We start from the raw sequence: 15557 nt of genomic DNA, 5'->3' as shown, positions 1-15557 counted from the left end.
AATAAAAGGGTTATTGTATTTTAAAATCCTGTGTACAGATCATGATTTTGGGGAATAGCTGAAGATGACCTTGAAATGCTAAAAGGGGGAGCTTTAGAGTACGTGGTACCCTGCTTCACATTTGGTGGACCTTGCCCCAAGGTGGATCCGCTTTTGGACCCAAGTCTATGCAATGATCAGAACTGCATTGAACGTATCCCAGGCCAGTGACTGCCTTACTTCATAAGCCACTGTCTAAGAATCAAAGAAGGCTAGTTACCTTTGTTTTCCTGGCAACATACATTGGCTAAAGCATGGAGACAATTTCTCAACCTAGCTGAGGTTAAACAGTGCCACACGGGGGACCATGGTGCATGAGAAGCTCCCCTCTATTTTGAGTGACTCCCATGCTAAATTCTTAAATTGTGGATTGCATATAATGACAGTTTGAACCTGGACCGCTCCTTGCTTGCTCCTGTACAGCTTTTAGCAATGGACCTGCCCCCCCTCTTTTTTCCTTCCCCTTCTGACCCCCCCCCCCCCCCCCATACTACTTCTAGACTTCTTTTGTTGCTGGCCTCTTCAGCAGTGCTTGGGCCACCCATGCCCCCATTTTGTGGACTGCACTTGTTAGCTAGGAGGAGCAGACCCCGCATAGTAGGGAGTAGGGCTGTGGCATACATCCCCACGTTCTGCTGGTACCCATTCTATATGAAAGTGAGTCATTTATCTCCATCTATCCTTGATATTTGTGGCCTACTTGCACACACCTTTTTGTTTCTCTATTTGTACTCAGATTTTTTCACACTGTTTTCTTGTGCTTTTGGGAATTTTTGGAAAAGATCTTTGTGAAAGAAATGCTAAAAGGGGATAGTGACCCTTCAAGAAGGTGTGCTCCGTTTTCTAAAAAAAAAAATAAAAATTGAACAATCTTTTGAGAATCATATTTTTCACCACTGTTGTGTGTCTATGACTCGCCTTACCTACAATCAGTCTTGAATCTTGAGTAGATCAGCAGTTGTGTGCTTCTTTGTCACTTCCACAATTGTGCATTTTGGATATGTGACCAATGCACATAGATTTCTGGGTAATTTCTAAAAGCTTTTTTATGGTTTAGAATATGGATTTTGGGGTAATTTGTGAAAGCTCCTTCATGATTCAGGATGGCTACTGCACATAGAATATGGATTTTGGGGTAATTTGCATAAGCTTTTTCATGGTCCAGGATGGCTGATGCATTTGAATATGGATTTCGGAATAATTTGTGTAAGCTTCATGGATCAGGATTGCTGTTGTATAAAAAATATAGATTTTGGTGGCTTCTTCTAAAAAGATTTTGTTTTGGCTCATTTTATATTTTACTTAATGAAGACTTACTGTGTGTGCTAATACTGTATTCCAGCGTTATGGTTGACAGCTGTAATGTCTAAATCAGTGGTCTCCAAACTGCGGCCCTTTGCTTGCCCTTTTATCTGGCCCCTTGGGCACTATTCCTCCCATTGACACCAACAATGTGGCATCATTCCTTCTACTGACACCAACAGTGGAGAACTATTCCTTCCATGGACACCAACAATAGGACACTATTCCTTCCACTGACAATAGGGCACTATTCCTTCCACTGACAATAGGGCACTATTCCTTCCACTGACAATAGGGCACTATTCCTTCCACTGACAATAGGGCACTATTCCTTCCACTGACAATAGGGCACTATTCCTTCCACTGACAATAGGGCACTATTCCTTCCACTGACAATAGGGCACTATTCCTTCCACTGACAATAGGGCACTATTCCTTCCACTGACAATAGGGCACTATTCCTTCCACTGACAATAGGGCACTATTCCTTCCACTGACAACAATAGGGCACTATTCCTTCCACTGACAACAATAGGGCACTATTCCTTCCACTGACAATAGGGCACTATTCCTTCCACTGACAATAGGGCACTATTCCTTCCACTGACAACAATAGGGCACTATTCCTCCCACTGACACCAACGATGGGGCATTTTTCCATCCACTGACAACAATAATAGGGCACTATTTCTCTCACTGATATAAACGACGGGGCACTATTTATCCAACTGAAAGCAAAGATGTGGAACTATTTCTCCAACTAATACGAATGATGATGCACTATTCCTCCTGATAATACCAAAGATTGGGCATTATTCCACCTCCTACTGACCACAGGTGCTATGTCATATATATATATATATATATATATATATATATATATATATATATATATATAATTTTTTTTTTTTCCTCCACTGACCGACAAATCTGAGAAATTGTCTACTTTCACTGATGCTGAGACATTTTCTACTCCCAATGGTCTGACCTTTTTGAAGTCTGAAGGGTTTTGAAAGTTTGGAGATTACTGGTATAAATTACAAAATGATCACTGCACAACTTTATTGCAATGCACGTGACTTTTTCTATTGTCTGCTGGTATTTCCAGTTTGTTAAAAGGTTGGTCAGAAGCCAATAGACTACTAATTTTCTAATGTCTAGTTAAGGTCTCCCACTAGGCAGTGCCAGGGCATCTGAATGGAAATAGTGGATTTGTGAAAGATCTAGTTTTACAGTCTGCTGTTACTTTTAAAAGCTAAATGATCAAATTTGGGTGGAATGACCTTTAAAGCTTTTTAAGGACTTGTAAAGTAAAATGAAATTTGAAGTCACTTTCTAATTTTTTTTTTTTTCTATTTACAGAGGAAATAAAATCTGAAACAGATAAACAAAGGTATGTCACATATGTTTTATTTTATGTTTTATATTATATACTGTAGCATCTTGTTTAGTCCCTTATTCCTGCGTAAATAGAAGGAAGACTTATACAGCTAAATACCAGTAATTACTTTTGTTTATCATTTTTAAATGTAATACTGATAGCTAATTTATAAATTATTTATTAGTTAAACCACAAACATGTATGACCAAAGTACTGTTAGAAGCAGAAGTTTAACCTTGTATAGCCCTTTCATGACTAAGCCTATTTTTGAAATTTGGTGTTTACAAGTTAAAATCCATATTTTTTGCTAGAAAATTACTTAGAACCCCCAAACATTATATATATTTTTTTTAGCAGAGAATCTAGAGAATAAAATGGCGATTGTTGCAATATTTTTTATCACACGGTATTTGTGCAGCGGTATTTTAAACGCAAATTTTTGGAAAAGTGACACTTTCATGAATTTTAAAAAATCCAAACAGTAAAGTTACCCCAATTTTTTTGTATAATGTGAAAGATGATGTTACGCCGAGTAAATAGATGCCAAACATGTCACCCTTTATAATTGCACGCACTCGTGGAATGGCGACGAACTACGGTACCTATGAATTTCCATAGGCAACGCTTTAAAAATTTTTTACGGTTACCAGGTTTGAGTTACAGAGGAGGTCTAGGGCTAGAATTATTGCTCTCGCTCTGACGATTGCGGCGATACCTCACATGTGTGGTTTGAACACCGTTTACATATGCGGGCGCGACTTCCGTATGCGTTTTCTTCGCTACGCGAGCTCGCGGGGACAGGGGCACTTTAAAATTTTTTTTTTTTTAATTTATTTTATTTATTTTTGTACTTTATAAATTGTGTCATGACGTCGCTTCCGCGTTTACAACGAGAAGGCTGGAACGAAGCCGCTCACAGCTTCGTTCCAGCCCGCCCCCAGCCGACAAAGGCAGCCGAATGGACACCGGGCCTCCCGATCGCACGGGAGGCCCGGTAACAGCGGCGGGATGGGGGGATGTCCCCTCCCGCTCCTCCGGTATAACAACCGAGCGGCTTTTAGCCGCATCGGTTGTTATACACGGGTAGCCGATCGCCCGCTGTAAACAACGGTACCGGGAGGATGCCTGTATAACCCCGGAAAGCCGAGTACGCATATATGCGTACGGTCGGCGGGAAGGGGTTAAACATAGTTGCTGATTTAGGGCAATTGTAATACACTGGCAAGGTACAGTGCTGTGAAAAAGTATTTGTCCCTTCTGATTTTTTTTTTTGCATATTTGTCACACTTAAGTGACTCGGATTCTCAAAAAAATGTATTATTACACAAAGATAACCCAAGTAAATACAAAATACAGTTTTTAAATGATGGTTTGATTTATTAAGGCAAAAAAGCTGTCCAAACCTGCCTGGCTTAATGTTAAAAAGTAATTACCCCCTAAACCTAATAACTGGTTTTGCCACCCTTGGCAGCAACAATTGCAATCAAGCGTTTGAGATAAACGGCAATGAGTTTTTCACATTGTTGTGGATCAATTTTGGCCCACTCTTCTTTGCAGAATTGTTTTAATTCAGCCACGTTGGAGGGTTTTCCAGCATGCCTGTGTAAGGTCATGATACAGCATCTCAATTGGATTTAAGTCCAGGCCTTCAATAGGCCACTCCAAAACTAAAATCTAAATTTTGCTTTGTTTATACCATTTGGAGGTGGACTTGCTGTTGTGTTTCGGATCATTGTCCTACTGCATAACCCAAGTGCACTTGAGCTCGAGGTAACGAACTTATGGCTGGACATTCTCCTTTAGGATTTTCTGGTAGAGCTCAGAATTCATGGTTCCATCAATTATGGTAAGTCATCCAGGTCCTGAAGCTGCAATGCAGCCCCAGACCATCATGCTACCACCACCATGTCTGACGGTTGGTATGATCTTGTTATGAAATGCTGTATTAGTTTTATGCCAGATGTAGCGGGACGCACACCTTCTAAAAAGTAAAATTTTTGTCTCTTCAGTTCACAGAATATTTGCCTAAGATATTTTTTGCTAAATGTGAGATTAGCCTTTGTGTTCTTTTTGGTCAGCAGTGGCTTTGGCCTTGGAAGTTTCCCATGGATGCCATTTTTGCCCAGTCTCTTTTTTTATTGTTGAATCATGAACACTGATCTTACCTGAGGCAAGTTAGGCCTGCAGTTCTTTAGATGTTGTTCTGGGTTCTTTTATGACCTCCTGGATGAGTTGTTGTCATGCTCTTGGAGTAATTTTTGTAGGCCGGCCACTCCTGGGAAGGTTCACCACTGTTCTTCATTTGTGGATAATGGCTCTCTCCGTGGTTCACTGGAGTTCCAAAGCCTTAGAAATGGCTTTGGAACCCTTCCTAGACCTATACATGTACATTACTTAGTTTCTAATGTGTTCTTGATTTTTTTGTTTTTTTTTTTTTTGTTTTTTTTTAGATTATGGCATGATGTGTGGCTTTTTGTGATCTGTTGGCGTGCTTCACTTTGTCAGACATCTATTTATGTGATCTCCTGATTCAACAGGTCTGGCAGTAATCAGGCCTGGGTGTGGCAAGTGAAATTTAACTCGGCTTTCCAAAAAATTGTGGTTAATCACAGTTCATTCATGATTCAGCATGGGAGAGGGCAATTACTTTTTCACATAGGGCCAGGCAACTTTTTTTCCCTTAATGATTTAAAAAAAACAAAAAACTGCTTCTTGGATTTACTCTGGTTATCTTTTGTGTAACATTAAAGTTTGATCTGAATCATTTAAGTGTGAGAAATATGCAAAAAAAAAAAATCAGGAAGGGGGCAAATACTTTTTCACAGCACTGTATATAGTATACAAAAAAGGCTGTACAATCTATTCACATTGGACATACTTTGTAGTTCAGTGCATACAGTTGAGCAGTTTGTAAGATGTTACATACAGCACAGTATACACAGCTGAAATGTATTTAGTATGTCATGTATAGCATAGAGCATACAGCCAAGCACTGCAAAATGTAAAGTGTTCAGAAAGATCTGTATGAAAAAATCCCTGTGATACGAAGTGTTAATAAACCAAAAAAATTTTATATATAAGGAGTAAAAGAAAATATCACAAATAAACCCAAAATAGAACAATATTCACTGCTGCCACCTTTTAATCAAATGTCAGAAAATCATATTTGAAATAAGAGTGTGTTAACTCAAAGCACCCAGACTTCAGAGTAGTGCTATGACCATATTTATGCCATTATTAATCAATAAAGTGCATAAATCATCAAATTTTGTACAAAGTCCACAGATATTCTATAAAGTTCTGCAAAGAAATGTACTGCGTTTCCTCCCAACCTTTCCACCACACAAACATAGGGTCCCTCTCCCTTCAGGAAAAAACTCGCCGGAATTCAATGCCACCCATTTACGTGACTGGCATAACTCTCTCTGCGTAAAAAGTACGCGCAAACTCCTATATATCTTGTCACTGGGTCATTCCTCCAACTGGCTTGTATACCAATACAAAATATGTGGAAGAAAAAGAAACAGCCTCCAATGGTACAGTAAACCAATCTACAATCTGTTTAATAATAAAAACCCACTCACAGTGATCCCTCAGTGTCTCACTGCCTCCAGAAACATTGAGCACCTCCGCCATGTCACTTCTGGTTCCAGCTGTGACGTCCTTCGGATCGCCATGTAGCCATGTCCCTACGCATTTCATCCTTCTGACTTCGTCACAGGGGTTTATAGCAATATAGAGAGAGAGGTAAGTAACACAGAGTGCATAACGTCCTGCATAGTTTTTGCGTGTAGCGTAAAAAAAAAGCAGTTCTAAATGACTAAATGAGATGTGCTGTAGATTGGTATGTGCACAGTGAAAGAATAACGTACATTGACTAGAAGCAGGGCATAAAGGGTTAGTGTACAATTATTGTACGTTGCACAGTAAAGCGTTGATGTGCATTGAATGGAAGGACCACAATAGATTGTCAAAATAGAGTCCTTGAAAAGGATTTCAGTAACTATAAAAAAAAAAAAAACCTAAATCCATTTGTTTCTCATTCCCCCTCTCCTGATTGATCTAGTGCACAGAGGTAACCCCCATTATCATCACCGGAGAACAGTTCTGAGCTTACATGTATCCAGTCCCACCATTACGTCCAACACTTAGCTCCAATAGGACAGGACCTGAATATGGCAGTGATATTGATTGGCTTTTTCTACTTGACTATCCAGTGTTGACAGATTTTGTCATGTACAACAGTACAGTGCAGGTACTAGAGCTGGACGTAGCTCAAAACTACTCATGGATAACTTCAACTACCGTATATACTCGAATATAAGCCGACCCGAATATAAGCCGAGGCACCTAATTTTACCACAAAAAACTGGGAAAACTTATTGACTCGAGTATAAGCCCAGGGTGAGAAATGTGCAGCTACTGTAAGTGGAAAAGAGGGTCAACAATGCCCATTTGCATGCCTCACTGTGCCCATTTGCAGCCATAGGTCCCCCGAACTTCAAACTCGGTAGTTAAGGGTTCCTAGATGCCCCAATAGCTGCAGCCAAAATTTGGGGTCTCTGAACCCCAAGGGTCCCGAAATGACATTGCTGTAGATGGACACAGTTGACCAACTTTTGAACCCCAAATTTGGTGTGCAAACCCAGTGGAAATAGCACTACAACATATCCAAAGCTGGGGTTCCTAGCACCAAGTAGCCCCGAGATACTGGGCCCCAAAGTTGGTTCGGAAAATGTCAAGCACTTCTTCTGCTGCAGAGAATGTCATTTTCCGAACCGACTTTGGGGGCCCATATCTCAGGGCCACTTGGTGCTAGGAACCCCAGCTGGATATGTTGTAGTGCTATTTCCACTGGGTTTGCACACCAAATTTGGGGTTCCTAGCACCAAGTGGCCCTGAGATACGGGGCCCCAAATTCGGTTTGAAAAATGTCATTCTCTACTGCAGAAAAGTGCTTCACTCGAGTATAAGCCGAGGGGGGCACCTTCAGCAAAAAAAAATGTGCTGAAAAACTCGGCTTATACGCGAGTATATACGGTAAGTATTTTTGCATGTTGGTGAGCAGAGGGACCGTGGGAATAGGATACATTAGCAATTGGATTTAGGCCCACTTTAATGCACAGTAAGTGAAAGTCCATTTTACTAACAGGTTTGTTTGCAATGGTTGGAGGTGGATAGAAAAGTGTTAATTAACAGAAGTGGTGTTGTGCTGGGTTTGGTGTATTTCTCTTGTCACATCACTCCTATATGTTCTTCATCTACAGTTACCGGACTCAAATACTCACTAAAGGAAACCTGTCCTGAGGGCACAATAGAGAAATTTTGTTTTATGCCTCTTTTATAACACTAAGCTGTGGTGCCACTTATTGTAAATGGCACTCCAAACAAATCTTTCCACTTTGTGTAAACCTTGTGAGCTGCTATATTAAAGAAACTATCAAAAAAATATGTAAACACTCTGTGCTATATGCAGCAGCTATTACCTATACACCATACTCTTAAGTGAACGCCCACCATATACGCGTGCATCTCATAAATTTAGAATATCATCAAAAGGTTAATTTATTTTGTTAATTAAATTCAAAAAGTGAAACTATATTTTATATAGATGCGTTACACAGTGATATATTTCAAGCATTTTTTTTTTTCTTTTAACTCTGATGATTATGACTTACAGCTAGTGAAAACCCAAAATTCAGTATCTCAGAAAATTAGAATATTACATAAGACCAATAAAAAAAAGAATTTTTAATACAAAAATGTTGGCTTACTGAGAAGTATGTTGATGTACAGTATAGTATGCACTCAATACTTGGTCGGGGCTCCTTTTGCATGAATTACTGCATCAATGCAGAGTGGCATGGACGCGATCAGCCTGTGGCACTGCTGAGGTGTTATGGAAGCCCTGGTTGCTTTGATAGTGGCCCTTAAGCTTGTCAGCATTGTTGGGTCTGGTGTCTCTCATCTTCCTCTTGACAATTTCCACAAAAACTTCTATGGGGTTTAGGTTAGGCAAGTTTGCTGACCAATCAAGCACAGTGATACCATGATCATTAAACCAGGTATTGGTACTTTTGGCAGTGAAATCAGCATCTCCATAAAGCTGGTCAGCAGAGGAAAGCATGAAGTGCTCCAGAATTTCCTGGTAGAGGGCTACGCTGACTTTGGACTTGGTAAAACACAGTGGACCAACACCAGCAGATGACATGGCTCCCCCAAATCATCACGGACTGAAAAATTTGCATTACATTTGGAAATCCTTCTTTCTCTTGACAATACCCCACTGATTCTCTATGCGGAAAGCATGAAGTGCTCTAGAATTGCCTGGTAGAGGGCTGGACTGATTTTGGATCTGATAAAACATAGTGGACCAACACCAGCAGATGACATGGCTCCCCAAATCATCACGGACGGTGAAAAAATTTGCATTTCATTTGGAAATCAAGATCAAAGAGTGGAGAGGCACAGAATCCAAGTTTCATGAGGTCCAGTGTGAAGTTTCCATAGTCAGTGATGATTTGGGGAGCCATGTCATCTGCTGGTGTTGGTCCACTATGTTTTATCAGGTCCAAAATCAGTGCAGCCCTCTACCAGGCAATTCTAGAGCACTTCATGCTTTCCGCATAGAGAATCTGTGGGGTATTGTCAAGAGAAAGATCAGACACCAGACCAAACAATGCAGACGAGCTGAATTCCGCTATCAAAGCTACCTGGGCTTCCATAAAACCTCAGCAGTCCGGGGCCCCTCACAGGGGGCACAGACCAGGGCCCCTCACAGGAGCGCCTATCCAGGAGGCCACTCACCGGGGCGCCGAAGGTACAAAAACATGGCCCAGTAGGCCGTGAAAACGGGGGGCTAAATTTTGGCCGCCTGCCGCGAGCGCTCTTTTCGCCCTCAAAGCTGCGCTCTAAATTTTCCGGCCGCGAGTGCAGTAGGCCGAAAAGCCGCGGCCTAAATTTTTGGCCGCTGGCCATGAGAGCGGCCCCCCAACTGGTAGGCCGCAAAGCCGCGGCATAAATTACGGCAGCCACTCACCTCCCAGGCCCAACCCTAGATGGCCCCCCCAGTAACAACCCGAAGGTGGAAAAGGGGAACCATGTCCCAAAGCCCCTAGGCCGGGAGCCTGGGCCTCACCCGGGATAGGGGAAGGGAGGGGGGTGGAGGAGAACCCCAGAGGGACCGACCACCCCAGGGAGTACCCGCGCCTCACACTACTCCGGGGAAGGAGAGGAGGGGACCCCTTACTTACCTCTCCAGCGTAAAGCGCGGGTAACGCTCCCAGACAGATCCTTCTCGCCACTGAAGTGGGGGGCTGTCGGCCATGAGGAACGCTGCGACACAGGCCGAGACCTGGTCGTATGCGACCTCTCAAGAAGTTTAACTCACAGGGCCAGCCCCTGTCCAGTGGGGCTATGTCGCGGGCGACCTAGCGTGTAGCCGTGGTCTGCGTGCATTCGCTGGCCAGACTGGAGTGACCACTGGATCAAGCGTCCAGCCCATCGCCCAGCCCGGCAGTTGATTATAGATCTCACCGGAAAAAATCCAGGAAAAAGAGAAAATAACAAGCAACAAAAAAATTCCCAGGACTAGAGATCCCAGCAGGGAACTAGGACCTTACTCCTGACTAGGTAGAAAAAAAACTGAATACCTAGAGCAGGGAAGGGGTTATATACTGATGGAGGACAGCCCATGGGCGTAGCCAGGGGTTGTTTTTTCGTTCTGCCTAGTCCTACTCCTACTCCTGCGGAGATGATATAACCCTACCGTTCTGAATAAAGAAGGCTGTCTGTCAATAAACGAATAAGAAAATTTGTGTAGCCAGGTGAATTTATACCTTGTTTTTTTTTTCAGGACAAATTTGGCTTTCTTTTTTCTTTTTTTTTTTTTTTTTTTTTTTAATATAGCTGTATATTTATTGCGATTACCATAATTTGCCACCAAAGATTATCCCAAAATAAATTCTCCTTCTCCTGATGATGGCAGAGATACCACATAAGTGTATTAGTTGTTTGTACTCGTGGTAGGGCCCAGAAACCATGGTGCGCATTTTGCATTTTTTCTTATACTACCTAAAACGCACTGACATTAACTGACACTCATACCAATAATTTTTTTTTTTTTTAATTCTACCCAAAATATGTTGATTGTGACCTTTGACCCTTACACTAACCCTGGCAAACCTTTGAACTTATTTTTTTCTTTAGTTTTTTTACACACTTTTTTTTTCTTTCACCTTTATATCCTGCAAGGAGAAGATGATAAAACGTATCTTCTTCTTCATTCAGAAGAGGAAGTATACACAGGGGCAGACTCAGCGACTGATCACTATAATGGCCATTTAGAGGCTATCACAACGATCAGGTGACCCGGAACCGGGAGTACGTTAGTACGAGACCTGGGGCTCTCAGAGCCCGGTCTCTGTGCTGGGAAGGCATTATGCGACCCCTTTCCTTGAGGCCGCATTTATGCGTACGGTCAGCAGGAAGGGGTTAAGCTACGCAGCAATCTTTAAAGAGGCCTTCTGAGCCAGAACAAATATGTAAAATGTTTTAAGGCATTTTGTGATAATTGCATTGAAGTTTAAAGCTGAACCCTGCCACTTCATAAAATATGCTACCTTACAGTGGGTGAATTGGTGGTCTGTACTATGTGATCACATTGGTCAATCACAGCTAGCAACACAATTGTACACAATGGTTGGCATGAAAGGAAGCCATCCATTGTTTACAACTATCATGTGACCTGTTGTGATTGGTCACAGCGGTCACATGGTACTGGCAGCGAGCTGGTACATCAATCAGTCATTCACCAGACACAGCCGGTGACAGATCGTGCGGCCTCTGAGAGGACGTCGTATGACGAATATCCTGCATCGTATGACTAATGTCAATCTGCTATAGGCCGGGCAGGAAGGTGTTAACCAATGAAGCCACTAAGCAACTCATTCACTCCTTTATTTCTTGCCTTGACTATTGTGACTCCCTCCTCCATAGGTCTGAAATAAAGAAAATAGGGAGGAACCAGTGTTTGAGTTTTTCCGGGGGTCTCTGCCACATCCCATATATAAGGAAGAAAACCAAAAGCGGGTATGTGCCCCAAGAGGGATATTATGGGCAGTACAACACCAGGAAATAATTATATGGTGCAAGAATAGAATACAGTAGTATTGTTTAAAAAGATTATCATGTTTCGGAATAACATAGAAAGACTCAGTTCTTTCTATAGTGTATGTTTCCTTCCTCAGGAGTTTCAAAGAAGCAGTTTTGATGTGTTTAAAACATTTGTCTCTTCATTGTAAACATTGTACATAGACGTATTGAGAGATGGGCTCCCACAGCCTTTGGTCCAAGGGGTTAATTAGGTTTTCTAGTCACTGATACAAGCAGTAATTGTTATTGGAGAAGTAGGAAGTGAGCCACCACTGGTGGATGGACTTGGCATGTATCTTTGGTGGTTCGCTGTAATGACACACACTGCAGGGAAAGCAGGCTCCTCTCAGCTGTGTAGCTACTTAGCTGAGAGGAGCCTGCTTTCCCTGCAGTTTGTGTCATTGCAGCGAACCACCAAAGATACATGCCAAGTCCATCCACCAGTGGTGGCTCTTGTGAGCCCTGGCCTGCCGTCTTTTTTGGGGTCAACGCCAAAGCCAAACTCTGCATAGTACCCAAAATCTCTCTTCCTACTTCTCCAATAACAATTACTGCTTGTATCAGTGACTAGAAAACCTAATTAACCCCTTGGACCCAAGGCTGTGGGAGCCCATCTCTCAATACGTCTATGTACAATGTTTACAATGAAGAGACAAACATTTTTAAACACATCAAAACTTCTTTGAAACTCCTGAGGAAGGAAACATAAACTATAGAAAGAACTGAGTCTTTCTATGTTATTCCGAAACATGTAGAGTGTCCTGTGCTGTTTTATTTTCACTCCAGTGAGCTGACCCTTGGGTCTCCTGGGATGATCTATTACAACACTATAGCAGTTAGATCACAATTGATTGTTGTCTCCTCCATCTCTTTGATCTTATATTGATTCTATGTTTGTAGATATTTTGCATATTTTGTAAACAATAAAACACTTTGTGATAATCTTTTTAAACAATGCTACTGTATTCTATTCTTGCACCATATAATTATTTCCTGGTGTTGTACTGCCCATAATATCCCCCTTGGGGCACATACCATCTTTTGGTTTTCTTCCTCCTCCATAGGTCTACCTCTATGCAGACTATTCCCTCTTTAGTCTATTATGAATGCCGCTGCCAGACTCATCCACCTTACCATACACCTGCTCAGTGTCCACCATACCTCCATTGGCTTCTTATTGCCCAACAAATAAAATTCAAAATAGTAACAACATAGCCATTTATATCTCTGCCCCAAGCTACATCACAAACTTGACTCAATATATCCCACAATCCGTCCTCTCCGCTCCTCCCATAACCTCCTGCTCTCTAGCTGCCCCTTGTCTTCTCCTACCATGCTCGTCTCCAGGACTTCTGCAGAGCTTTTCTCATCATCTAGAACTCCCTTCCCCAATCTGTCCAGCTATCTCCTACTCTGTCCACTTTTAGGCAATCCCTGAAAACTCGTCTCTTCAGAGAAGCCTATTCTACCTTCAGCTAACTGAGCTAACGGAATCTTATTTCTCCTATCAGCTCATCCCGCATTCTTACCTTTTTGTTCCACTTACTCCTCCGTATTCGATTGTAAGCTCCCAGGAGCAGGGCCCTCCTAACCCTCTTGTATTGAATTGTATTTCTGTACTTTCTCACTTTGTATTGTAAAGTACTGCACAAACTGTTGGTGCTTTATAAATGCTGTATAATAACAACACACAATATGGAATGTCATGTAGAATTTAAATCTACTTGCACCCAATGTCATGCCTACTACCCTAACGTCCAGATCCACCTTCACAACTGTATCTCTTAAAACCATTCTATGTGACCAATTTCTTTATTACTTTATATTTCCTAATAAATTATACATTTTTAAAATAAATATAATAATTGAAGTTTGTAAATTTTATGTCTGTTCAGATAATACTATGAGCTCATAATTTCCCTCATATATCTTTGAACTATGGTAAAAATGACCCACTTTACTGCTGTTTAATTTTTTAATGATCCATTTATCATAATTTGTACATGAAGGTAACAGGTCTAATAGAATTAGCAGATGGTATGTGTCCGAACCGGTAGTTTTTATATAAATAGACATAGATGAGTGTGGTGGCACACAGGCAGATTGTGTGGACTGCATCTTAATTGGCTTGTGTTTTCTCTTTCTTCTCAGTCCTCCCCAAGGAGATGTAAAGACCGGTTCCAGCACCCTTCCACCCGTGAAATCAAAAGCCACCTTTATTGAAGCCGACAAGTACTTTCTACCATTTGAGCTTGCATGCCAGTCTAAGTGCCCCCGCATTGTGAGCACATCTCTGGACTGTTTGCAGGTTTGTCTTTTGTTCTTTTTCAGGACTCCTAGTTAGCTGCTTTGTATCCTAATAAATAGACCCCGCATTATCTTTCTATTTTCAATCCGTTCCAGTAACTGACAGTAAAGATGATTTGAATGGTGTGGGCTAATGCATTGTAAAGTTTGTAAAATTTGAATCTTGTAATTTCTTTCTATGAACATGAAGATGTATTGTCGTGGTATTCTTGCCAGAAAGGTGGTCATGTGTTTTGCTGCATGTTTCAGTGAAACAAAGTAAAAAGAAGAGAATGTGTTTTTTTCAACAGGACATGTCCCAACCAGTACGTTGCGTTGTGGTGTCATGGAAATATTCCTGCATGTCCTTTTTGTGGTGCAGAACACACAATAATGTTTGTAACCTATGTAAACAGAGCCCTGATGACACACTCGGACAATGTTATTAGTGATTTTGGAATTTTAACATCAGCTTTCATTCACAACACTTTGCCATCTCTGGTTTAATTTGGGCATCCAAGTGATAGAAATGCCAGTTGATAGTGTGTACCATCAATTACTGTCCTAGTTTTAATTGGTCACTGGAAGCTGGGAAATGTTTGAGGGCCAATTCACAACAGTGCATTTTAGTGCAGCTGTAAAATGCAGATCAAAGGACATCTGAAAACCAATCATTTCCAATGTGTCCTATTCACACCAAAATGTGGTGCGCTAAAATGCAAAATGTATGTCAACAGATGTCAAAATGTATGCCAGTGGACGTCAGCGCGTGTTAAAACATGACTAAAATGGATGGAAATGTTCATGCAATTTTAGCTCAAGTCAATGTGAATTGGCCCTAAACCTGTGAGTAGTAGAGTGCTGTGGTTGAAAGCTAGTGGAAAGCTCCAAAATTGCCAAATATGTTCAGAATAACAGTACATATTCTTTACTGCAAGGTTGCCAATCTAAAGGCTTCAATGAGTATTGTGGGATTCTAAAAAAACAAACATACTTACCTCCATGTTGCATCGGTCTGATACTGCAGCTGTCCCCCGCCGACTCGAATCCAGAGACCTTAGTGATTACATGACCACTGATCGCTCAGTTCTTGGTCTTCCTGGAGCAGTCACCGCTGAGCCAGCTGCCGGTCAGGTATCTGGTTTGATCTCTACATTATCACCAGGATCCTTGCTAGAAAGTGAAGGCACTGTGTGATGTCAGTTGACCACTGTCGGCTTTTTTTTTTTTTTCAAGTTCTTTATGTAAATAAAATATCCAACAAACCGATGCAGTACAAAACAGTGGTAACATTGCACAAAGGGTAGATCACTATACAGTAAGAAGACATACAGAATATGTACATAATTTACCAGATGCCAATAAAGACGTAATCTACAAACATGAAGAGATTTAT

At 41.4% G+C, this 15557-nt stretch overlaps 1 protein-coding gene across 1 annotated transcript in view; it reads left to right on the top strand.

The window, feature by feature from the left end:
* Positions 1 to 15557, top strand: part of ARFGEF1 (ARF guanine nucleotide exchange factor 1) — a 304195-nt gene that overhangs the window by 106146 nt on the left and 182492 nt on the right. The window contains exons 2-3 of the mRNA XM_073631773.1: positions 2704 to 2734; positions 14027 to 14183. Coding sequence (XP_073487874.1) covers positions 2704 to 2734; positions 14027 to 14183 — 188 coding nt within the window. The remainder of the gene's footprint in view (positions 1 to 2703; positions 2735 to 14026; positions 14184 to 15557) is intronic.

Source organism: Aquarana catesbeiana, linkage group LG05 (assembly GCF_042186555.1).
Source record: "Aquarana catesbeiana isolate 2022-GZ linkage group LG05, ASM4218655v1, whole genome shotgun sequence".
Lineage (NCBI taxonomy): Eukaryota > Metazoa > Chordata > Amphibia > Anura > Ranidae > Aquarana > Aquarana catesbeiana.
Note: the sequence above shows the minus strand (reverse complement) of the source record. Positions and strands in the feature narration are given on the sequence as shown.